At 35.3% G+C, this 25,112-nt stretch overlaps 1 protein-coding gene and 1 non-coding gene across 2 annotated transcripts in view; both read right to left on the reverse strand.

Moving 5' to 3' along the window:
- Positions 1-1,781: 1,781 nt before the first annotated feature.
- Positions 1,782-1,945, reverse strand: LOC129081205 (U1 spliceosomal RNA). The gene has a single exon (XR_008530277.1). It is a non-coding gene; the product is annotated as a U1 spliceosomal RNA (small nuclear RNA).
- A 3,324-nt stretch (positions 1,946-5,269) lies between these two features.
- NAA16 (N-alpha-acetyltransferase 16, NatA auxiliary subunit) overlaps positions 5,270-25,112 on the reverse strand; it is an 80,098-nt gene continuing 60,255 nt past the window's right edge. The window contains exons 11-20 of the mRNA XM_054586388.1: positions 23,970-24,139; positions 23,475-23,627; positions 19,740-19,868; positions 13,692-13,905; positions 12,669-12,862; positions 9,416-9,524; positions 8,891-8,989; positions 8,419-8,562; positions 6,066-6,163; positions 5,270-5,510 (exon numbers count right to left, since the gene is read on the reverse strand). Of these exons, the coding sequence (XP_054442363.1) occupies positions 5,313-5,510; positions 6,066-6,163; positions 8,419-8,562; positions 8,891-8,989; positions 9,416-9,524; positions 12,669-12,862; positions 13,692-13,905; positions 19,740-19,868; positions 23,475-23,627; positions 23,970-24,139 (1,508 nt within the window). The 3' untranslated portion in view covers positions 5,270-5,312. The remainder of the gene's footprint in view (positions 5,511-6,065; positions 6,164-8,418; positions 8,563-8,890; positions 8,990-9,415; positions 9,525-12,668; positions 12,863-13,691; positions 13,906-19,739; positions 19,869-23,474; positions 23,628-23,969; positions 24,140-25,112) is intronic.

Consider the following 25,112-nt stretch of genomic DNA (forward strand, 5'->3'; position numbering starts at 1 on the left):
AAAGCCTCTTCAATAAATGGTACTGGAAGAATTTGAAGACCACATGCAAAGGAATGAAACTAGATTAGTTTGTCTCCATGTACAAAAATCAATTCAAAATGGATCAAAGACGTAAATATAAGATATCATTTGAAACAATATAAGTACATAGGAGGAAACATAGCAAAGGGGGAGGAGTTGAGGGAGGGAGGGAAGGAGGAGGTGGGAGAAAGTGGTGGGGGGAAGGCAAAGACAAAGGTATTTGAAAAAATAAATAAATTCTAAATAAATAAATAAATTTAAAAAAATTTTATCTAGAAAAAAAAGAAGGAAACGTAGGTCTAAACTTATGGACTTTGGTCATAGAGAACATTTTATGAATTTGACCCCAAAGGCAAGGGAAGTAAAGGCAAAAATAAATGACTGGGACTATATCAGACCCAAAGGCTTCTGCACAGCAAAAGAAACTGCCAACAAAAAAACAAAAAGGCAGCCAACCAAATGGGAGATGATATGCAAACAACAGTTCTGACAAGCAGTTAATAACCAAAATATATAAAGAACGCATACAACTCAACACCAAACAATCCAATTAAAAATGGGCAGAGGACCTGAACAGACACCTCTCCAAAGAGGACAAATGACTAACAGGTGTACAAAAAGATGTTCAACTTCACTAGCTAATAGGGAAATGCAAATCAAAAGTATAAGATGCCATCTCACACCTGTTAAAATGACTATTATCAACAAGATAGGTAATAACAAAAGTTGGAAAAGTTGTGGAGAAAAAGGAACCCTCATTCACTGCTAGTGAGAATGTAAACTGGTTCAACCACTATGAAAAACAGTATGGTGGTTCCTTAAAAATCCAAAAAAAAGAGATGTTATATGACCCAGCAATCCTTCCTCTGGGTATATACCAGAAAAACTCAAAAACATTTATTTGCAGATTTATGCACCCCTATGTTCACTGCAGCATTATTCACAGTGGCCAAGATATGGAGACAACCAAAGTGTCCTTCGATTGAAATTGGATAAAGATATGGTACATATATACTATGGAATACTACTCAGCCATAAGAAACAATGAAATACTGCTGTTTGCAACAACTTGGATGGACCTTGATAATATTATGCTTCCCTGGCTGGTGTGGCCATCAGATAGAGCATCTTCCCATGCACAGAAAGACCGCAAGTTCAATTCCCAGTCAGCGCATTTGCCTAGGTTGCAAGTTCAGTTCCTGATATGGGCATGTACAGAAGGCAACTGATTGATTTCCCTAGCACATCAATGTCTCTCTCTCCACCCCCTTCCTCTCTCTCTCTCCCTAAAATGAATGAATGTATTATCCTCAGGCAAGGATTAAAAAAGAAAGAGAATATTATGCTAAGCCAGTCGGAAAAAGCTATGAACCATATGATTTTACTCATACGTGGGATATAAAACCGAAAACTCATGGGCACAGAAAACAGTATGGTGGTTACCAGAGGAAATGGGTTGGGGGGATAGTAAAGGGTAAAGGGGGCCAAATATAAGGTGACAAAAGATGATTTGATTTTGGGTGGTGGGCACACAATGTAACATATAGACCATGTATCACAGAAATGTACACTTCAAACCTCTATGGCCCTATTAACCAGTCACCCCAATAAATTTAATTTTTAAAGTTATACCTATTTTTTTTTTGTCAGATTGGCAAAAAATATATTTTTTGGTGGGCTGCAGAAATTTAGTAATGTTTATCTGTGTCATGAGATGAGAAAGGTCAAAAATTGCTGTCACCAAGTATTTTTTTTCTTAATAGGGGAGGGTGAGAACACAGCCCCCCACTACCACCAATTAAGCATTCAAGTTCCCCACATTTGGGGAAATCGCAGGGGTCGGCATATCCACAGTACCATGCATAAGCCTCGCCCTGAGAAAACCACCTTTGGGATCATGGAATCTCCCCTGCCAGGTAAATATCTGAAGTATTTTCTTGAGGACCTTTGTAAGGTAAATCTTCTGAGATTTGAAAACTTAAAAATATTTTTAAATGTTGTCACATTCTAATTAATGTTAATTTGGCTAAAAATTTCAACCTTTTTTCTTTGATATTTATATCCAGTAATGGTTTTGAGAAATCCGATGTCAATCTAATTCACTCCTTTGAGGAAAAATCTTTTTCCCCCGCAAACTTTTAGACTATTCTTATTCTTTGAAATTTTTAAATTTCATTATAACCAACACTACTCTCTATATTCAAACTGTGCTTGAGTTTTCTAAACAGTAATTAACACCTGTGATATTATATATTTCTCTCTCCCCACTAGAATATAAACTCCATGAGAATAAGGTCTTAGTTTTATTCACTTCTGTATACATCATACCTTGAACAGTATGAAACAAAATAGGGCTCAGTGAATACAGAATGAATCATGGTTTCCTGGTCTGCAGGCTTTGCCCATTAAATTCATTACTCAAGAAAAATCACAAAAACCTGAAGCCAAATTCTTAAATTATACTATGCCTTGAATCTTGGTGGTTTTTTTCCTATCTGTTCTGATAAACTTGGCAGGACAAGGGACTTTTTGCTCTTGAGACAAGTGACTTTTTTAAGTACTTGGTTCTTAAAAAAAAGTATTTTATTGATTATGCTATTACAGTTGTCCCTATTTTTACCCCCTTTGCCCCCCTCCACCCAGCACCCACCACTCCTTCAGGCAATCCCCACACCATTGTTCATGTCCATGGGTCATGCTTGTAAGTTCACTGGCCACTCCCTTTCCTGTATTGTACTTTTCATTTTCATGGCTATTCTCTAACTACATATTTGTACTTATTCCCCTCACCACTTCACCCATTCCCCCAAACCTCCCTGCCATCTGGCAACCATCATAATGCTCTCCATATCCATGATTCTGTCTCTGTTCTTTTTAAGTACTTGGTTTTAAGATGTATCCCTTTTTGGCTTGTTTATTCTTTACCTTTACAAAACTACAAGGGCCTCTGCCAAGGCTGGGGATAGGGTGGAGGTAGCGGGTAAAGGGACATGATACAACCTTCCTTCCTTATCTAAAAAATATCCCTGACCATATCCCAGGTTTATACTAGAAGTAGGAAGGAGAATAAATACCTTTGTACACTGACTGATACGCTACAGGATTTCACTAATCCGTGTCACCAACTGTCCTGCTGTCTTCCTACCTTGAACCAGACTTCTCACATCTCAACTGTATCAGCCTATCTCTCAGAAATGATCCCAGTGTAATACTTTTTAAAAGACTACAGCTGATTCCATATCCTGGCAATTGTAAATAATGCTGCAATGAACATAGGGGTGCTTATGTTCTTTCAAATTAGTGTTTTGGGTTTCTTAGGATAAATTCCCACAAATGGCTGATTTTCCCAGTGGCTGCACCAATCTGCATTCCCACCCAGAGTGCAGAAGTGTTCCCCTTTCTCATATATGAGTGGATAAAACAACGATGGGATGCTTATACAATGGCATTCCACTCAGCTGTAAAAAAGAAGAAAATTGTACCTTTTGCAACATCATGGATGGACCTGGAGAATATTATGCTAAATGAAAAAAGCCAGAGAGAGACAAATATCGTATGATTTCACTCATACGTGGAATCTGATAAACAAACAGAACTAATAAGCAACACAGAGATAGACCCACAGAGAGCAGGCTGACAGCTCCGGCGGTAGCGGGTGGCCGGGAATACAAGGGTAGGAGGATTGAACAAGAAGGTAAAGGACTCATGGGTATGGAAAACAGTGTGGGGACTGCGGAGGGGGAGAGAAGGGAGAATATGGGGGACAAATGGTAATAGAAAAAAAATACAATAAAAAAATTGGCTTTGTTTTGAGGGAAAAAAAAAATTGGAAAAAAAACAGACTACAGCTGAAAGCACAATTTTCACATTAATTATGAACTGCCATCTTTTAGACAAATGGCATCTTCCTGAAAGGAACATGACAAATTTTGTATTTAGTGACAAAGATTACCTACTTCTAAATTAAGACACTAAAAGGAAAACAAGCTGCTGCAGCACCAGAATATACTGGTAGGTGATTTTTTAAATAAACTGGTAAGAAATAAGATGATTAAAAGTTTTTACTCCCTCAAAGAAAAAACATTTTGCAAAAATATTTTAACAGTGTGAAGCAATAACACAAACACAAATAAGCAACTGTGTACAAAATAATTTATTACAGCATTATAGGTTGACATTATTTTACAGTGAGTGATTTCCTCAACAATTATGAATCTAAAATAGCTTAGAGTAAAAGAAAATCATTTCAATTAGAACTGTTTTTCTAAATAAAATCTCCCTTTTTGAATTTATATTTGCCTTAAAGGGAAGTATTAATATTACAGACATATTTATACAGTTCTGAAAGAAACATATCAAATGATGCCATTACTATTTTCTATACAAGATAGAAAACACTATCCTCCCACAAAAAAATTGCCTGACAATACTACGTTTTAATAATTAAACTATTAAGAGTTTAAATTCCCATTCTGCTAATATAAAAACATATTTGATAGTCAATGCATGACTGTAAGAATAAGAATGCTTCATTATAATTTGTATTCAGCCCAGTTATGCTCCCTTGACGCTGATACCACTCAGACATAAACTCTTTATTCACACGCAAAGCAACTGGCCAAGAAAGTGTAATTTTTGCCTATGGGTCTTTAAGACTAATCTAAGATAAAAAACAAATTTACCAGTGAATTTCAGTGATTACAAGGCAAAGCAATCCCTACACTCTAAAATCAACAGAAATTATCATTTTCATGGATATTAAAAATACTATAAATCAAGAAAAAATTAAGGTAGACCAAAAAAAGGCAAACTAAAGTACATTTAAAAATAAACCTTGGTATCTGCCAAAAGGAGTTCCATATTATTTTTTACATACATTTAACACTTTAAAACTGATGTGCTTTAATTAAAAGAAGTAAACAAACAATAATAAAACAAACCGATAAGGGATCAAAACATAGATTCTAAAACCAGAATTTAAAAAAAGAACCCAAAGTCTGTATAGAGCTTACCAAAATAAGAAATTGTCATATTTATGATATAGAAGTGACAGCACCCATCACAATGCTGATAATTCTAAATTTTAAGAAAACTGTACATGTATAAACAGGTAATTATAACAGATGTTTATACATACTGGCAGAGTCAGACAAAGAATAAAATACGCTTACAGAGTATTCCATTGAAAAACTCTATCCAATTATTTCATTTCATATCTATATACATTCTGGAGAAGGAACCATGATCTGAAGTCAGCTCTGAATCTATAGAAGCCAATTTTCTACGGGATTTCAAATTTCATTGGCCAAGACATCATAGTTAGCTGCATTGTTTAAGGCCACACTAAGACTACTGACTTCATTCACAGCAGGCAGGAAAGCACACGTGAAAGGAAGCAGGTTGTGACAGGCCGTCCTGTATTCTTCATACTGGGAATTACAGCTCCCAAAGCTGCCATCAAGCAGTGCCTCAGAAACCTTTATTAAAGTCTATCGAAACAAAAAGAAACAAAACAATTTTTTTTGTTTGGTTAATAATCATTTTAATCAAGATGCAATCTGTTAACTAATCAAGAGAAGGCCAACAAGCCGTATCCAAAGTAACTTCTTCCTACCTATAGTAAGTAATCACCTCAAAAAAGGGACATTTTAAAAATCAATTCTGCAAAGCCTTAAAAAAGTAGTAAAATTCTAATACCTGAAAAAGTGAATCCCTGAAACTGTGATCACTAAAATAAAAGTGTCCTTTATTAATAAACTATCTCTCATGTATTATGTTTACATGTGCCAGGCATGTAGTTATCACTTCAGTTTATTACTTTGGATAACCCTTATATCAACTCCCAACTCCATGACAAGGACGCTAAGAGACATGGGTAACGTAACTTGTCTAAAGTGACATGGCTCATAATTGATAGAACTGAGATTCAAATCAAGGCCTAACTATTTCAAAAGGTCCACTCAAGAATTATGCTATAAACACATGTTTTGTTAAATCATTCAATATCCATATGTTTGGAGAAATCAGTCTGTGAAAATTCTTACCTTTACATTTTTATCTTTTATAGTTTCATCCAGTCTAGTGGCAATGGCAATTGCTTTCTCTTGCCTTGACTTGTCCAGAAAATACATCATTTTAGCACCTGAAATAGCATAACATTTCAAAATGAGTGAACTCCTATGGCTAACATTTGATCTCACTTACATTGATCAGTGACTTAAAATATGGTTTCAAGTATTTAATCAGTGGTAGGCTGGAGTTGGCTCCCACCTGCTCTCAGAAGGCAACTGTGGCATCTCTTCCCACTTCCCCTTCAGTGACATCCCATAGATAGCTTGGGGCCACAATGGAAGTATTTGTATTCTGTCAAAACATTACAAACCAGGCTTTTTCTCTTACAAAGAGATGGTTGTTAAACATTTACCAGGAGACCAGATTTAATACTCCCCCTCCCTACAGGACGTGATGTAACTCAAAATGTAAACACGGGCCACTTTGTGGCATCAATCACTTTTTAAAAATGATACCCTAAAATAAAACATTTAAGAAACAAATTATTATCCATGTGGTAGAGGGACAAAAGGAAAATGTTTGCATATTTACAAAGAAAATTATTCTTTAAAAAAAAGATTTTATGTATTTTTAGAGAGGGGAATGGAGGAAGAAAGAGAGGGAAAGAAACATCAATGTGTGGTTGCCTCTCGTGTGCCCTTAAATGGGGACCTGGCCTGCAACCCAGGCATATGCCCTACATGGGGAATCAAACTGGCGACCCTTTGGTTCGCAGGCCAGCACTCAATCCACTGAGCCACACCAGCTAGCGCTAAAGAAAATAATTCTTAAAGCTTTAAAAAAATAAAACTGTTTATATTTCTCCAAGAAATTATAGGGTCCGTATTCTTTGCTCATTTTACTATTGGGATTTTGTTTATTAATTTATATTAATTGTTCATTTATAAGACTCCATTTTTTTTTAGCTTTTTATCAGTTACATATCTGTATTTTTTTCCAATTAGTCATTTGACTTTATGGTGTTTGTATTTTTATGTGGCAAAAAATTATCTTTTCTTTAGAATTTCATATGTTTAAAAAGGCATTTCCCATTATTATAATAAAGAAATGTTTTCCTCCATTATTGTGTTCTTGAAGAGAAATTCGTACCTCTCCTTACCACCAAGAAGTGTAATTTTTCATATGAATTAACTCTTTCCCATAGACATCAAACCAAAATGTTTTCCTTTACAACAAACAAGCTTAAGTATTCAAATACAGTATATGTCTTAAAGTAGGGGCAGTTAATTATATACTTCATTATGTCCCCAATTCCCTTCCATAATCTTTTGTTCAATTTACATTTATGCCAGCTTGTCATTTTTAAAAAGATTTTATTTATTTATTTTTAGATTGAGGGGAAGGGAGCGAGAAACAGAGGGAGAGAAACACTGATGCGAGAGAAACATCAATTGGCTGCCTCCCGCATGCCCCTATTTGGGGCCCAGCCTGCAACCCAGGCATGGGCCCTGACCAGGAATAGAACCAGCAACATTTCAGTTTGCTAGGCGATGCTCAACCCAGCCAGAGCATCATATTGTCACTTTATAAATTTGTATAAACTGCCTAAATTCCTTCCTGTGACAAAGCAGAATATAAATAAATTCTCAATACACAAAATATATCAAGTAATAAAAATTCAAGAAAAAAGTAAGTCACTCATAACCACGACACCCAAAGGCAACCATTCGAGCTTTGGTACACATGTCTTTTTGGTCTTTATCCCATGTATATTTTTACATAGTTGAGATTACTTTTTATGTTAATTCTGCTTTGAATTATTGAAAAGTATTTACCCTCTTTGAAATAAACATCATTAAAAAAGATAAACAAAAAGATGAAATAAACATCACTTTATATGATTACCTGGTATTTCATCCTGCAAACCTACTACTTTTCCCTATTATTGGACATACATTAGATTTGTTTCCATTCTTTTCCCCATACTTACACGCATTTCAGTTAACACCTTTGCAATTAAATTCTATTTTTGCTTTGGAGTAATTCTTCAAACTTACTCACAAAAGTATAACTACAGCAAAAGACACAGGTATTGTGAACCTCTTGATAAGAATAACAAATTGCTTTCTTAAATGGCCAGGCCAATTTGCACTGCAGCAGCTAAATACAAGCCTGCTTGTTAACCACAACTGGACTAAACTTTAATCTCTTTTAAACAAACAAACAAAACCTTTCCTAATTTGAAGGATCAAAAATAGTATTGTGTTTATTTATTCTTCTCTGATAATTAGTGAAGTTTAACATCTTTCCAAACTTTTTAAAAAAAATCACAATCTAACTTTTTTTCATAAACATTTTAACCCTGGGAGCTAAATAAATACCAACCTGAAAGTAGATGCTGAAGAGAGGTAGCATTATGTTTGAGAAAATCCTCATTAAAACTTTCCAAATCCTTATTCAAAAATATTTTCTGCATTTCTTGAGAAAGAACTTTGCTCACAATGTCTGGAAGATTACTATGATTGGACACTGTAAAAACAAAATATTTGGAATTTTTTAAAATTTAGGTCTGTCTTTTGAAACAAAATCAGTTGAAATACATTTAAGTTTGATATATCTTAGATAGTAAAAAATTATCCCTCCTTTGTAATATAAATACATTCTAACTTAAAAATGCACAACTTTCTAGCATATCTTTGCTAGCATCTTTAATTTATAAACATATCTTCATTTAAATACTATATATAAAATGTTTTTTGCTTTACATTTTGCAAATCTCTTTTAATGTGCAGCTTAATGGAAAACAGCTAAATTGTCACATTTGCTTTTACATAAATACTAACCTATTTGTACGTACCGGATTTAGAAAATTTAATTAAACATTCATGTAACCATGGGTTATTACTATTGATGGCAAAAGCTCGTTTGACAGATTGTAGCATTAACAGAAACTTTCCTGCGTAAGACAAAAATAAAACAGGATCAATATTTATGAATGATATTTTATTCACTGTATTTTAGCCTCACTTAAAATCTAGTAACAGAATGTTACCTTTCTTAAAACATTCATAAAAACATTCAAAAATAATTTTGGTTATCAAACGCAACTTTTATTTTCTTAAGAAAAGCTTCAACAGTCGTGAAGGCCTGCTTCAGGTAAACAATTTGTATCATCATTCAAACTATTCTTAAAATGGATTTGATCATGATATTCTGAACTTATTATCCAGCACAGTTTTGTGTAGCAAAAGAAAAAAAGAACTAAGGGCTTTTGTGGAATATTGAAGTGGAACACTAAACAAAAATAGGTCTAACTAACAAGATTATAATGAATATGGTCACCAAAATAATTAAGAATTAAAAACTGAATTCAAATCATTACCTTTTCTAAAATATATTTCAAATGCTAATAGATGTGTGTCAATGTTATCAGCAACAAGGTTCTTAAGAGGTATAAGGAACTTGATAGCTTCTTCCAGGGGATTGTCTACCTGTTTTGAAACAGAAAGGAAAATTATTACATTTAAAAAACAGCCACACAAGTCAAATTTCTCCCCTAATTTTATACTAATACATATCTAAAATAATTTTGACAGTGTGGGGAAATAAAAAACTTTCTTCTACCCTCAAGGTATTTCAGTTGGTCTAACAGTTAAGTAAACATGAAGGAGATTAATGAGAAAATGACCACATTTAATTACACACACACACATACATACATACATACATACATACATACATATGGGAAGGAACCCCACATACATAAGATAGTTAGAGATCCCACATACGTAAGAGGTTTAGAGAGAAAGGGCAAATGAGGTACATATGTACTATGACATTCCGAGTTAGGGATCACCTTGGAGAAAGGAGGAAGGTAAGAAGACTAGATGTTCAAGAATTAGTAGTTTGTCCTGCTCTACTGATAGGTCAGAAAGTTATTTCTGGTAATGTCTTACTGTGGGAAAGGCCCCTAATTCAAATTCTTTTAGGTAGTTAAGGAAGGCAGAGTTTCTCTTAAGCCCACAAGGTCCACGTTGCATCTAGGCACATCTTTGAGTGACTTGTTCCGAACCCCTACAACACTTTTTAGGTAACCAACCAAAGGAGACAGCACACAAAGCACTGACAGCCCTTTATACTACAATATCTGAAGTGCGGAGACAAATACAATTTTATCAAGTAACTGAAAAAATGACATTTAAAATATTTATACTAGATTCATAGTGAATAAAAGAGAAAAAAATATTTTCCTAAATCTGGTCCCTAAATAACTAAATCCTGGAGTTGAGGTGCTAATTCTTTTAAGCTAAAACATACCTAGTAAGATACATAAAATGATTCCATATTTAACAGGCAATTGTATTGCTGCTGTACAAATAACCAAAAATTTAATGTCTTAATGAAACGGGGTGCAAAGCAGGGATCCCCGAAAATATTCCCCACAGCCCACGGTTGGGCGATGGGGAAGGGGATGATATGGCAGTTAAGATACTTTTCATAACAATGGCAAATTGAGAGCTAGCGGATAGCTGTGCTCTGGCCCCAGGTATAAGGTCTACATGACTTTCAGACAGGATAGTGACTCCTGACATAGGCAGGGGGGCCTTATGCAGTGCCTGTGGAACAGGCCGGGGCCAGAGGCTCCTGTGTCACGGGGCACTCTTGCCCTGACTAAAGACAGCAGCCAAAAGAAGGTGAAAGATATGGGGGAACTGGTGAAAGTAGCACATTGTAGCAGGGGCTGGATATAAAGTCAGGAGGAAGCTTTGGGTCAACATTTAAAAATAAAGGCAGAGAGAGAGGAAGGGAGCAGCAAAGCAGTTTGAAAGGGTGTAGAAGGGCTGCCTGGTCGGCCATGCAGTCAGTAGTGAGTAGCAGCCATGCAGGCTGAGAGAGGAGGCAACCACGAGGAAGGAGCCATGAAGTAGGGGGGTTTGACAATGAGGTCGGGTGTGTAAGCAGGTGCCACGTGGTCTGGAGTAAGGGGATGCCACAGAGTTTTGGATTAAGAGCGGGAGTAAAAATGAGAAGACCCGCTGGAAAACCTGCCTGAAGAACACAGCCGCAGAGCAAACGGACCTGTGTGGGAACCTGTCTAACCAAGCACGGATTAGTGGGAGATGTCTGAATGCTGAACTGTGACCCAGAGTCCTGAGTTACAGATTTCTGCTTTTCTGAAAGATGGTACCTATGACTGGCATATCCTGAAACTGGCCTGGTTTGGTAAAGGGAGGCAGGACTGTGTGTTCTGGGGTGTTTTAAAGGGAGTGGGACTTAATAGCAGAAATCCACCTTAGTTCTAAATCTGTATAACCTGTAAATTAACAATCCCTTCCCTCTTTCACCAAACTCTTGCATTGGGAGTCACGCTTCTTGGCTGAGAGCAAATCCCCCAGCTGTTCCAGAACAGCATAGATGGGGTTCTGTAACATTAAGACAACACAAATTTATTATCTTGAAGCTCTGAAGGTTAAAAGTTCAACATGGGCCTCACTGGACATAAAATCATCAAGTGTCAGCCAGACTGCATTCCCTTCTGAAGGATGTTAAGGAAGACTATGTTCCATTGTCTTTTTCAGCTTCCCAAGGCTGCCTACCTTCTTTGGCTTATAGCTGCCTCCTCCCTTTCCCTCCCTCCACCTTCAGAGGCCATCAACCAGGGATGGAATCCTCAGCCCTTACCTCCTTTCCTCTTCTACTTTTAAGGCCTCTTGTGATTACACTAGGCCCACCTGAACAATCAGCTTTATTGCCCTATCTTAAGGCAAGCTATTGGGTTGGCCAAAGAGTCCGTTTAGATTCTTGTGTAAAATAAAAGACACATTTTTCATTTTCACCAATAACTTTATTGATTTGGATATTTTGAGTATGTTGGCTATCTCCCGCTTTTGGCTTCTAGTGGGTGCCAGGGGTGCTGCTAAACATCTTCCAATGCACTGCATAAGAGAGCCCCACAGCAAGGAATTATTTGGCCAAAACATCAATAGTACCAAGAAACTTCACAAACCACTCTTGACATATTCGGTCAGTCACAGCACCTTCTCCATACACTGCACAAATCTTTTGTGTGTGCATGTGTTTCCATTGCATTTACCTTTCTTGACATAATAAAGCATAATATGCCAAAAATGTTGTATATATTCTTCCACTTCAATATTAAAATGGCTGCACAAAAATTCACCAGTTTTTTAAAAATGCACGCTGATATTACAGCTGTCACAATACAATCTAACAAAATTGTTTCAAAATGAAGTTAAAGACAACTTAGCACTACTAGAGCCATCGTGCAGAAAAAAACTAAACAAACTTTTTAGCCAACCCAATACCACCTTGAATTCCATCTGCCACTTTCATTACCCTTTACCATGTAATGTAACATATTTACTGGTTCCATGGTTTAGGACATGGATACCTTTGGAGGGTCATGTTTCTGCCTATCACAACCACAATTCTATGTATAATATGCATTAGCAAAATCTGCATGCTATAACACAAAAATAATTGATGACTATCATAATAACCTTGAAGAATTATAAATGGCTTATGATTTATAAATTTAAATAAAACATATTTATGGCCAGCACAGAACTAATTAACTTAAATTTTACCAAATTAACATGATAAATTTATCTCACCCTTTCTAATTTTTCAGGTATAAGTTCTTCTTTGAGACCACAGGTTTCTTCTTCATCATCATCTCTTTTTTTCTTTTGATTCTTTTGTTGACGTTCCCTTTCCGTATGCTTTCTCTCTTCCTCTATTTTAGCCTTTTTCTGAGCTCTTCTCTGCTTGCTAAGTATTTTCTTCAATTCTTTGGCTGACAGGTTTTCTACAAATATCCAAATGCATAAGCATTCTGAGTAAATGTTTCCATTCTTCCTCATATTCTTGTGCAATATATACGATTAGTATAGCTCTTTGGGGGAAAGGGGGAAAAGGAAACTATTTAAAAAGTTTTAGAAAGTGCATTCCTAATGACTAGCATTAAACATGGCACACAAAAGACAACAAGCAAATGCGGCGCTGACTAAAATTAACAAATTCTAGCCCAGTTCTGCTTCCTATACAATACATGATTTTGGCAAATCATCTCTCAGTATCAAATTTCAAAATGTAAAGTGGTGCTGATAATATCAATTACTCTCTTAAGAGTATATTAATGATATAAACACACTTATACTCTCTAAACACTGCCTAAATATTACAAATGAAAGATAAGAAATTTTTCTCTATGCTATTTCTCAAATTTCTTAGATATTAGCATTATTTTCAATAAAGTAGGTACTAGAAGTTGTAAGAAAAATTACTGTTCCCTACAGGGCTCAATACTCTTTTTCAGTTACAATTTCAAAAAAGAAAAGGAACCCAGTCCATAGACATTAGTATTTTTCCTGAATTGATCTTACTGAAGATAAAAATAAAAAAGATTGCAAAGTCATTCCATTAGGATTCCATTAGGACGATTTAGAATCATCAGCTACAGAACATCATCTTGCCAGTTTTTTCTAAGTCTTCCCCTGCATTTTTTTCATACAAATAAAGGTATATTGTCTTCATATCCATTTGACAACATACTTTTCTATGTATTGTTTATATTAATGACATTCTGAAATTTAGTATTCCTTTCAAATTTTTAAAAATAGTTCCTTGTCCGGTACCTGAATTTATTTCTTGTTGCTTGCTTTCACTGGTTAAGGGATTATCGTACAATTTCAAGTATATTTCAATCGCTGATCTAGCAGCCTTGAAATAGAAGGCATGTCTTCTCAGTGTATCTTCTAATCTCAGAAGGTCAACATAGGCACGAAGGGTCATCTTTCTCATGCAGTACGTATGGAAGTCAAATTGATCATCGGTTATCTCCAAAAAATGCTTGAAAAACAAAACCACAAAATTATCTCTTACATTTTGTCAATAATATCTATTTTTGGAAAGAATACCATAAAAATCCCCCAACAACATTTTTAACAGTCCCAATTTCACTTAGTTGCCACCCTCTCCAGTGTTTAACACTGAAGGACATCAAGTTCTCCTTTGTATATAACAAGTTTCTCTTTCTACAATTGATGATCATTCACTATAAATCATGTTTTGGGTTGATACTCAATTTCTATGTAAGAAGTCAGATTTTTAAGCCTGGAAATTAGTACATATTGATATCTTAGTTTTAATTAAACATTTCTCCTCAATATTCCCCCAAAATGAACATGGCAGAGTTAAACAGAGTCCTGCCTGAAAACTAAAATATATATACTACAGGTTCACACAAAATGTTTACAAATCAGACTGCTCTGCTCAGCTATGAGCTCTTCAAGGGCAAGCCTTATTATGTCTATCCTCACTGCCTGGCAGAGAGCCTAATATAGCAGGCATTCGTTAAGCACAATATTTTCCAATTTAAGAGATCAGTTACTAATCAGACACATGACCTCAATTATCTAGAGCCTCCATTACTTAAGTTAGGAATAAAGAAATCTATACAATTTCATAAGATTGTTAAAGATCATATAAGGACATATTCTAAAGTTCATTCTAAACTGTAAACTGCTTTATAAACACAGAGCATTACGTTTTCTCTCACTCAATAAGCTACCATTAATCTACCTACATTCCATTTTAGCAAAGGTCCTTAGTCTGGAGGCTATGTATAAACATAACACTTTTTGAGGCTTTCATCCAGTTCTCAAAGGGTCCATGGCTCCCCCAAAAGTTTAAGAAGTAATCTCTTATACAGAAAGGTGAAGATTAGCTCCCTACAAAACAATTTATACTTTTATTTTCTTACCTACATGCATCTAACCAGTTCTTTATTTTCCCTCACTTTAGCTTCTCCAAAAATATATATTTAGAAAAATGAATTCAATATACCGATATAGAACAAGTTCTTCTACCACTTCGTTTTCCCTCTGTCCTGGGGTCTAGTAACTCACTAAGCAGAGGTCACATTATTAAGTGTCCATATTATTGATAATTATAGTTGTCTTGGTAATTAGAAACACACCATACATAGAATTACATTAAGCACCTGGGACTTTAAAAAACAGAATTTTAAGGTAAGATTAAAAGTATAGTGTGGAGGGAAAGAAATAGAAAAAAAAATGAACACATTAGTTTGTATTTACTACCTCAAGAATCATGCTTTAATGATTATACTTGAACATTGCATTCCTCCCATTAGTAAGATAAATCAATAAATAATAACAAGCCTATTTTTTAAAAAAGGATTACATATTTCATAAAGCTGTTCATGGTCCTCCTTATATCAAGTTATATCTAGCACCATAAGAATATATTAAAATTCAATACAACTGACTAAGAAATATGACAGTGACAAAAATCACAGAGATGAAAACTTTCAGATTATAGGACCTTTTTGAGATTGAGAAACATTTATGTGTAAAAACACAGACATAGAATTCAAGAAATATTCCTAGCAGCATTAGTAAACATAGATTTTAAGTCAAATCTCAGAGGGAGCCTTCAGAACCACAAACACTGAGGCCTCCTCTTTATCAGTGATAGCCCGCAGGCTGCCTCTCTCCAGTAATTGTCTTCCAGAAATAGGGTAACCATCTTACCCCACTTTGCCTGAGGCTTTCAGTTTTTCATTGAAAGCCTTGTGTCTTAGGAACTTGCTGAGCCCTATAACCCTGGATGTTGATCACTCTACAATAAGTTAATGGTGGTGGACCAGATACTGACTAGATTATATGAGAAAATGTAAGGTACTACAAAATAATTTTGCTTTTGGAAGAAATGAGGTTTGAAGACTCCTACTTTAAAACAACTAATCTTAGGTTGATTTTTTTAACTTTTTATTTGGAATAATTATAAATACAGAGAAAGCTGAAAGGTAGTATAAAGATATTCTGTACACTTTCCTGTCAGCTTCCCCCAAAATGCTATAGCCTGCATAACTATAATAAAATACCAAAACCAAAAGACTGACACTGGTATAACTTGCGTGTACAGTTCTATGTGATTTTATCATGTTAGGTTTGAGTATCTAATAGCAAAATCAAGGTATAGACCTGTCTCATTACCACAAATACCTCCTTTGTACCACCTTGGGGTGATGTTTAGGTCTCTGAATTTGTAAAACATAAAAATATATTAGATAATACCAACAGGTAAAGTTAGTTTCCCTGCACTTGGGCCAAACATGAACACGGTGAAATCACACAGCTCACTGCAGACTCTAGGTACTCAAATTTTAACATACTGCTCAAGCCCCTAATTCAGTGTTTCCCTCATCATAAACACTAGTTCTCTCTCTTTTTCTTGGGGGAAGGAGAGTAGTAATACAGGAATTGCTTAAATTGTCAAAATTAGGCTTCAATCAAAGTAAGACAAGTCAGCAAAGAATTAAAAAATGCTATTCACAGCTTAGAGTGCAGTTTTTGCCCTGGCTAGTGTGGCTTAGTTGGCTGGAGCATCATCCCGTAACTCAAGGGTTGTGGGTTTGATTCCAAGTCAGAGCACATACCTAGGTTGCAGGTTCAATCCCCAGTCCACAGAGTCTGGGTGTGTACAACCCACAGTCCAGGCATTTACAAGAGGCAACCAATTGATGGTTCTCTCACATCAATGTTTTTCCCTCTCCCTTCCTCTCTCTGTCTAATGCAATGAAAAAATGCCCTACAGTGAGGATTAAAAAAAAACAACTGTGCTTTTCTTTAGGAATTCCTTATTAGGCCCTCTCTTCTCACCCAGATTCACCTACCCAGTCCTTCTCAGAGTTCCTGGAGTAGGCTAGTAAGAAATATGACAAAAACCTCTGAAATTAAAAAATCAGTAACTAGACCAAAGAAGGTAATAAACAACTCTGTGTCCTTTATAGAGAATCTGCCATTATAAAGCATGTATCAGTTTGATAAAAATTAAGATGCACTAAAAGATATGAATTTTCTATGGTATTGAACTATCAGAAATCTTATATCTTATCAAAAAGTTTTAGGAATATGTATTGTTGCTCTGCTTCAGATACAAATGAGCACACTAAAATAATAAGAAATAAATCATCTGAAAAGTGGGAAAAGAAAATTCAGTTCTTGAAAGATAAAATAGTTTTAAGATTTTATTCTGAACACAAGTTTATAGCCAATATATTAAAGACAGTTGTTTTGCTTTGCTTTGAATAAAACTCAATTTCTAAACATCAGATTGGCGGGGGAGCGGGGGTGTAATCCTATAAAGGGGGGCCAAGACAATGACAGGAAAGAACTACACTAGGCCATTCTAGAATTTCAAATCTAATTACTAAGAGCTCACAGCAATATGGGTCCTAGTTGAAATTGCCTTCAATGAAAGAATTCTGGAAGGTGGAAGACTTAGCCTTTATTTGAACTTATCTCTCTATTTACTGATCTTCTACTTATAAGGAAAACTGGAAAGTTGTTTTTTGAAAAGTGCTCTTTTCTTTACTAAAGTATTTTGAACTTAGGTACAAAGTAACTCATGCAGATACCTATTATAATAAACCTTTCAATTCAGTAATTACTCCTAAATCCTTACAATTATATTAAGAATTTTCTTTTAGGTTATATTAGTTTTATTGGAAATTAATTTTAGAAGTATTAATCAGTCAGAAAATATTTAATCATCCTAATTGTACTAAGTATTCACATACCTACATATAATCATTAGATAAGTCTTACTTTTGGTATGAATTCACTATAAAAAGACTGATTCACCAGTAACATTAGAATAGGCTCTTGTTTATCTGTTTCTAGTGTTTATCTATTCTCAAGCACCAACAGTAAACCCTAACAGTAAAGAGTCTAACAATAATAATTATGTAAAATGACCAAAGGATTATGTGTACTAGTTGAATCATGTTTTTTGAAATACAGTTGACTCTTGAACATGGATTTTTATAATTTTTTAAAACATTTTATTTATTTTTAGAGAGGAGAAGGGAGGGAGAAAAAAAGGGAGAGAAACATCAATGTGAGGGAGAAACATCAATGTGAGCGAGAAATATCCATTGGTTGCCTCTTGCACGTGCCCCAACTGGGGACTGAACCTGCAACCCAGTCATGTGCCAGGACCCAGAACTGGACCACTGACTTTTTTCTTTGTGATACAACACCCAACTGAGCCGTACAGATCGGGGCAGTTTTATAATCTTTTTCAAATTTGCATATAAAAGTGGACCTGTGCAGTTCAAACCCACGTTGTTTAAAGGTTGCTCCATTTCTCTCTCTTTGATCCCTCGTTGGAAATCCGTATATTCAAAGGACAGGCCGTAGTTACACAAGGATTTTCAACTGCACAGGGGTTACAGCCACAACCCCCTCGCTGTTCAAGGGTCAACTGTATTTTATCTAACATTACAGAATTTTACTTCATGTTACCCAAAATTATTAAAATTTAAGGGAAAGTATAATCTAAATAAAACTTAGTAATGGAATAGCTCTTCATCATAGTCTAAGAATCATCAAAAAATATTAAAAAGAAATTAGTAATATAGTTGTTAATGTTAAGAGGAATGGAATTGGAGCTGGAATTGAAATTCACAAATATAATGATCCTAAGGATACACGGAAAATCTAATAAATTTCCAGTAATGGTCCTGCTGGAATTACTGATCCATAAGTAGTCACCAAGAATGTCCTGGTTACTAAAAATGTTTCTTTCCTAATAACAAACAGAATGTTTTTAAAATGACAGTCATCAAGTCAGTGACCTATGGTTTTATCACAAAAGAGCCTGATTTACACTACAATGCCTGAAGAGTTCGCTTATCATCCAAGGGCTTCATACTTTCAAGATGAGGATTTTTTCCAGAGATAGCCATCAAGCCCAGGCTTAAAAAGAAAAAAAACAAAACAAAGCAAAAACTGTGTTATTTGTAAAAGGGCTCAGATATAATCCTAGTTCCAGTTCCCATCAAAAGCCACCCCCTAAGGTTTAGCCTTTCTTTTGGGTAATCTCAGAAGTTTCACATGGGAAAAAGGCCAAAGTGACTGCCAGAGAGCAGACATCAGGCTCACCTGACTATGATGCCTGTGGTTTTATACTGCGTCAGGATGGGAACAGTGGTGCCGATTGCCCCCAACTGACGGCTGCTGAGGACTGCCTCAGGGGTGCATTTGTGGCTCTTTTCCTCCTGTTGTCCATTGGAAGGAGAGTGCTTCAGAGATGACAAAGAACAGGAAAACAAAAATTCACACAAAGGAAAAGAAAAGGCCCCTCACTAAGGCAAATGACACACATCATCCTAAAACCAAGTAATAAAACAAGCCTGCAAACCAGTGACAGACTGCTGTCCAAAGTACTGAAAGGGAGAACAAATATCCTGGGAAGACAAACTGGAGAGAGGCTGACTACTGAGCAGATCCTGACATCAAGGAGAAAGAGGTGGCCATCAGCTTGTGTATCCTTCCAGGCTGGTGATGAAAATCAAATGGCCCGATTAGGGAACAGAAATTTTGAATATATGTTACTAACAGCAATAATGGCTTACAAAATTTCTCTCTTACTTGTTCCTTCAGACAAAGACATGGAGACATGTTGAAATCACAACCATTTGAGGATCAAACAAAAGCAATCCTTTATTCACAACCTCTGGATGTTTGAAAGAATTTTTTCACAATGAAGTTTCCAAAGTAAATAAAAGAGGTAGATGATACCATGTAGAAAAATACCTGCTTTTTTTCATCTCCTTACCAGAGACAAATAAAGTCAAAATTCTATCAACTTACCCTTTCTACTTCATGGCACTTTTTTAAGGCATCCCCGTATCTCCCCAAACGCTGATAGGCTGAAATGCACTCTGTCTGAAACCACATGCACTGCATTTCGTTTAGATTTTCCATGGCAGATGTTCCTTCCTAAAATAGCAGCATTCATTAATGTAAGAAGCAAAAAATAAGAGATCCTAAAAATATCATTTTCTCTTTTACAACTATAGCTACAAATATTACAACAGCAATTAACAAATACATCAATATACTACTAAAAAGCTGCTATCGATTTAAAATTGTATGTCTTATTTAATCAGCTTTGCTGGGGTATTCAACACTCTATATAAAAGATTCCAAATTACTAAAGCTAAGTTTTTAAGCAACAAAGCTTTTATTTAAACTATTTTAGACCACAGCCCTATGAACTACTGCCTATCTTCTGCCTATTACGTAAAAGCTACCTAACCTTTTTTTTTTTTTTTTTTTTGCTGACACAGGGTTATGTACATCCATTATCGTCAAACCTGTCAGTACTAGGGTCCAAGCCTGCTCTTCAGTTTCCAGGTGCCCTCCCTGCATGTGAGGCTTCGGACATCAATTGTGACTTTTTTGTGCCCATGTGTCTGCTTCTAACAGAATTTCCTATTCTATGCCAATTCTTCTCCTTTGAGCTGACAAAAACCAAATACTGGCATTTGTTAAAAATATTTGTTAATTCAGACTCAATGTGAATTCTGAATTACAATGAGAATGATGTAAGTCGCAAAGCACCTAGTTTCAGTGCAGGGGCAATGGAGTGTTCGCACATTTTTGAAGGTTATTTCAAGTATATTTTATGTGACCCCAGAAAAGATGGCAATGGTACATTTACATATGTAATTTTAATCTTCAGCTCTCTGTCACACTCATTTTGTGTTACCAGTTCAATTTTCAGAATTTTCATTAAAAGTATAAAAACTGGTTAGGTGAAGTAGGAGTGCATTTTATTCTTCTTTATGGTTATATATACCTTACAGTTTTTAATGACTACCTAGGTTTATAAGAAACCTGTATTATATTTCATTTCAAAAATGTTACCAACTAGAACTATACAATTTGCATCAACAACTCCATATCAAAATTTTAAATTGTGAAAAATCTTCAAGAAGGAAACATGAGCACTTCACTCAGTGAACAAGCAGATAGATACAGGCTGATTACTCAAGGCCATTAGCAGTTTTCCTGCTCTGGCTCATTATGTTATCTATGACATATTACAGACATGTCTGGCCAATGAACCACTATGGGTAAACTGAACAAGCTCTCCATATAGCATGGCAACTTGTCAAGAGTGGATGACTGAAAGCAATTATGATGAGCAAACTAGATTTTAGTGACTACTCTCAAACAGCCAAACTTTTCACTTCTTTCTCATTTCCCGGTGCTTTTTCAGACAGTTGTCTGTGGTTGGGTGAGGGGGTGTGTGCATGTGTGTGTATGTGTGTGCGTGTGTGTGTGTGAGAGAAAGAGAGAGAGAGAGAGAGAGAGAATGAGAGAGAGAGGGAGAGAGAGGACTCAACTTTAAAATTTTTGTGTATTCATTTTTCATTGTACTTTACTCCTAAATCTCTACCTTGGCCTTCCACATGGTAGGCACTTTTCTTTACAAACATCACTGCTTCTATATCTACACATGTAGTTTCTTCTAACCTTCAAAGTTGTGATTCAGTGGGATGGACAATGAAGAGTTTGAGCCCCACCAATATTCACTATGTGACCAAAGATGATTCAAGTAGCCTTTTTGGAGGCTCAATCATTGCTGTAAAATTTCAGACAAACATATAAAAAAAATGTTACATGAACATAATCTGTATTACTACTTTCTTAATTTTTTTCCTCCTAATACTCATCATTCTTGCTAATACCTCCTTCTAATATTTCAACTGCCACTTTGCATCTGCTGTTGATCCTATGGCTTCTGAGTTTTAGAAACACTAGTCACTGCAGTTTCTGTTCCTACAACACAACCCTAAAACCTAGGTTTTAGAATCAGAAACACCTAATCTAGAATCCTGGTTCCAAATAAATGACTAAATGGGTGATCTCTAGATGCCACAGTATTTGACTTCTCTAAACATTTTCTTAACTGTAATATAAGAGTAATGATATAAGATTGTTAAGATTAAATGGCATCGTATATGTGTAAAACATATTCTTTGTCAATACCTAGTAATGTCAGACTTAAACTTCTTAAATTTGACATCTTATAATTTCCCTGATTACTGATAAAGACATCTGTTTTGGCCATTCCATTTACCATTGCTGTGAATTATTCTTATCCTTTGCCCATACTTGTCTTATTTTTATTGAGTTTTGTGTGTGTATTTATGTTTCTATGACATCCTTCTTACAAGTAGTTAAATTTTCATAATAAAAGTTCAAGTTTCTAAATTACAAGGGGTTTCCATTAACAATCAGACACAACCAGAATCGAGTTAACATTTAAGGAAGGTGGTACACTGTAGCAACAATACATTATTAGCATCAGAGCACAGTGGTAACTTACGTTCATCCTGAATACCTTACCTGTAAACACCAGCACTAAAGCCCTTCACTCTGTATGTAAAGTGCAGTTGGCATATATTTATTTCAAAGAATCTTAATTAAAATTTGGAAATCAAACTTGCAACAATGGTATCCTCGTAATGCCTCAGTGTTACACACAATATGTGCTATAGAATCCTATCAGTGAATTCTTTGGAGTTCATTATAAATTCTTTTCTCATTATATGGGTTAGAAATATCTTCTCCAATTAATTCTGTGGTTTATCTTCTCACCTCACTTATGGTTATTCTGTCATACCTTATATTGATTTTTAATACAGCCAAGTGTATCAATTTACTCTTATACTTTATGCTTTAAGTGTCTTAAGAAATGTTTCCTACCTCAAGCCCTAAAGATAAACTTCTACAATTTTTTCCAAAAGCCTGAAAAATATGCTTTCCATACTTAGACCTTTAATCCATTTGGAATTGATTTGTGTGCAGCATAAGCATGTCATTTTATGTTTTTCAACACAAATAACTAATTGTCCCAGCAATATTCTTCATCTCTGGTTTTTAAAGCACCTCTGGTTTTTAAAGCACCTCTGGTTATATATCAAGTTTCCATATATATGAGAGTATGTTTCTGAGCTTTCTTTTCTGTTTCATTAGTCTACTTATATATTTAAGCATAAATATGTAAAATATTATCTTCATAATACAACAAGAAGTCTATGTTGAAAGGATATAAAAGGATTATGAAGGACAGAAAGGAAAGAAGCAACATTTAGTGCAACCATTTCAGTGAACTTAAATTCTCAACTGGCACAGAGACCATTAGTCCACAACCCTTAGTTTTACATAGAAAGAATTTTACGAGCAACTCTAAAGGAACACTATGAAAGGGAAATTAAACAGCAGTCACAAATTCCTAGCGAGACAAAAGAGTTGTCTATTGAGTATTACCCACATTCACTGAAGTATGGCATATTGCTTATTTTTGTAAAAGGTATTTAGCTCTTGCTGTTGCTTCTTAACCACCCCCTTCCAGAAGCATATGTACACACACACTCAACCTCAGTTAAGAACCTAGGCTTAGGATATGAGCTAAATGGGATTTTAAAGAATAATAAAAATGAATTCTTAAGAACTTCATTGGCAAACTTCACAAATCACCACAGAACTTAAGTTTAATTTTATTAACTCAGACAATTACATGCTATTTCCTACCCTTGTGAACTTGGAGCACATTTCCTCTGCTTCTTTTATCATATTTGCTCGAAGCATGTATTTTGCACATTTGGAATTGATGAACCTATCAGCCGTGTCTAAAGACTGTGCTTCATCCATCCACTTTGCAGCTTCTTTGAGATTACCTGTATGCTGTAAGAGATGAAAGTATTAAAGAAATTATAATTTATGATTAAGATAATGTGGGAGCAATACAAATTAGCAACAGTTTATGAAGACAAGTTAGAAATTTGGTACCATTTCTGTAAAATTTATCTAGAAACCTTTAAATTAAAATTCACACTTACAAAAAGCTGAATCAAATGATTAACACTGAGTTTAAAACTACACAGCCTAAAATTCTTTAAGATTATTAGAGTATTAGAAATAGATTATCAGGGTACCATAAAAGTTATTTCTGCACAGAAATAACTCTGAGGGTTCTTAAGTAGCTAAACTCTTCAATTATTCAGAAAAACATGTCTAGGATTTTACCTTGTAAATTTTTGCTTTCATATAGAATAATTCTATTAGAGTTGGAGTACTAGCAATTGCAGCATTAATATAATCCAAAGCCAAAGAATATTGTCCAAGTTTATCAAAGTGCTGTGCCAGGAAATACTGAACCCAGAGCAGTGTTGTTGGGGGTTCCTTCTCCCCATTCTCTGCAATCGAACAAATACAAAATTATTATAGGGAAGAAAGCAAAGTAAAGGATATCACATATACTCTTTCCCCCAAAGCATAATGAAATTAATAATTTTACAATAATAAACAGTAAACACCCAGCAAAAATGACCAATTTCAATAGAAAGAGGTATGACTTCAAGCCATCAATTTCAAAAAGTGGCAGCCAAGCAGAGAAAGAAGATGCTAATTTCAAAGACTTCTAACTCCTACCTCACTCCAAAGAAACTGCTGAGGAAAGCAGATAATCAACCTATGAATTCTCCAGCTGGGGGCGTTAGGCAGCAGACCCAGGAAAAGAGCTTAGAGAAAAGAAGTCCCTAACTATCAGCACAAGATTTCCACAAAGGCAAGAACTGCCAGGGCTTAGCATGTCTTGGCCTCAACACTAAATCAGGGAACCCGTAGCTGAAGGATATGACAGAGATACATTCCTGACAAGGTAGAAGTAACCCTATGTGTATGTCACCTACTATCAGCTGGGCTCTATGCTGTTTCCCATCCTGTATCCTCAAGCTACAGGAGAGCAGAGAAATACTAAGCTCTCAAATTAGATTTCAGAAGGGAAGACATACAGGCACTAAATGAGGAAGAAAGAATGAAAAAGAGAATTTACCCACACTACATCAGAACAACATAGGTCTCCTAGACTAGCTGACCAAATAAAATGACAACACGCAGACAAACAAATTAGTATAAATTAAAGCACAAATAGTAAATAAAGGCAAAGTCCAGTATTTATCTTGCTCCTTTTCCATAAACTATAGTTCAGGGGAACCAAATAGTTAATGAGGGCAAGTTCTTTATAAGAAGATTTCTAACTAACAAATACAGATGAAATGACGACTTGAATGAAATAAAGGACTGGGACAATGATTTTCAGTGACCGCTAAAATCATTAGGTGAGAAGCCAAAGAGGAATCCTTTAATGGGCAGGTGGCTGATAATGTC

The sequence above is a fragment of the Pteronotus mesoamericanus genome, unplaced genomic scaffold, assembly GCF_021234165.1.
Source record: "Pteronotus mesoamericanus isolate MK-2021 breed Mesoamerican mustached bat unplaced genomic scaffold, CSHL_Meso_final contig_94, whole genome shotgun sequence".
Taxonomy (NCBI): domain Eukaryota; kingdom Metazoa; phylum Chordata; class Mammalia; order Chiroptera; family Mormoopidae; genus Pteronotus; species Pteronotus mesoamericanus.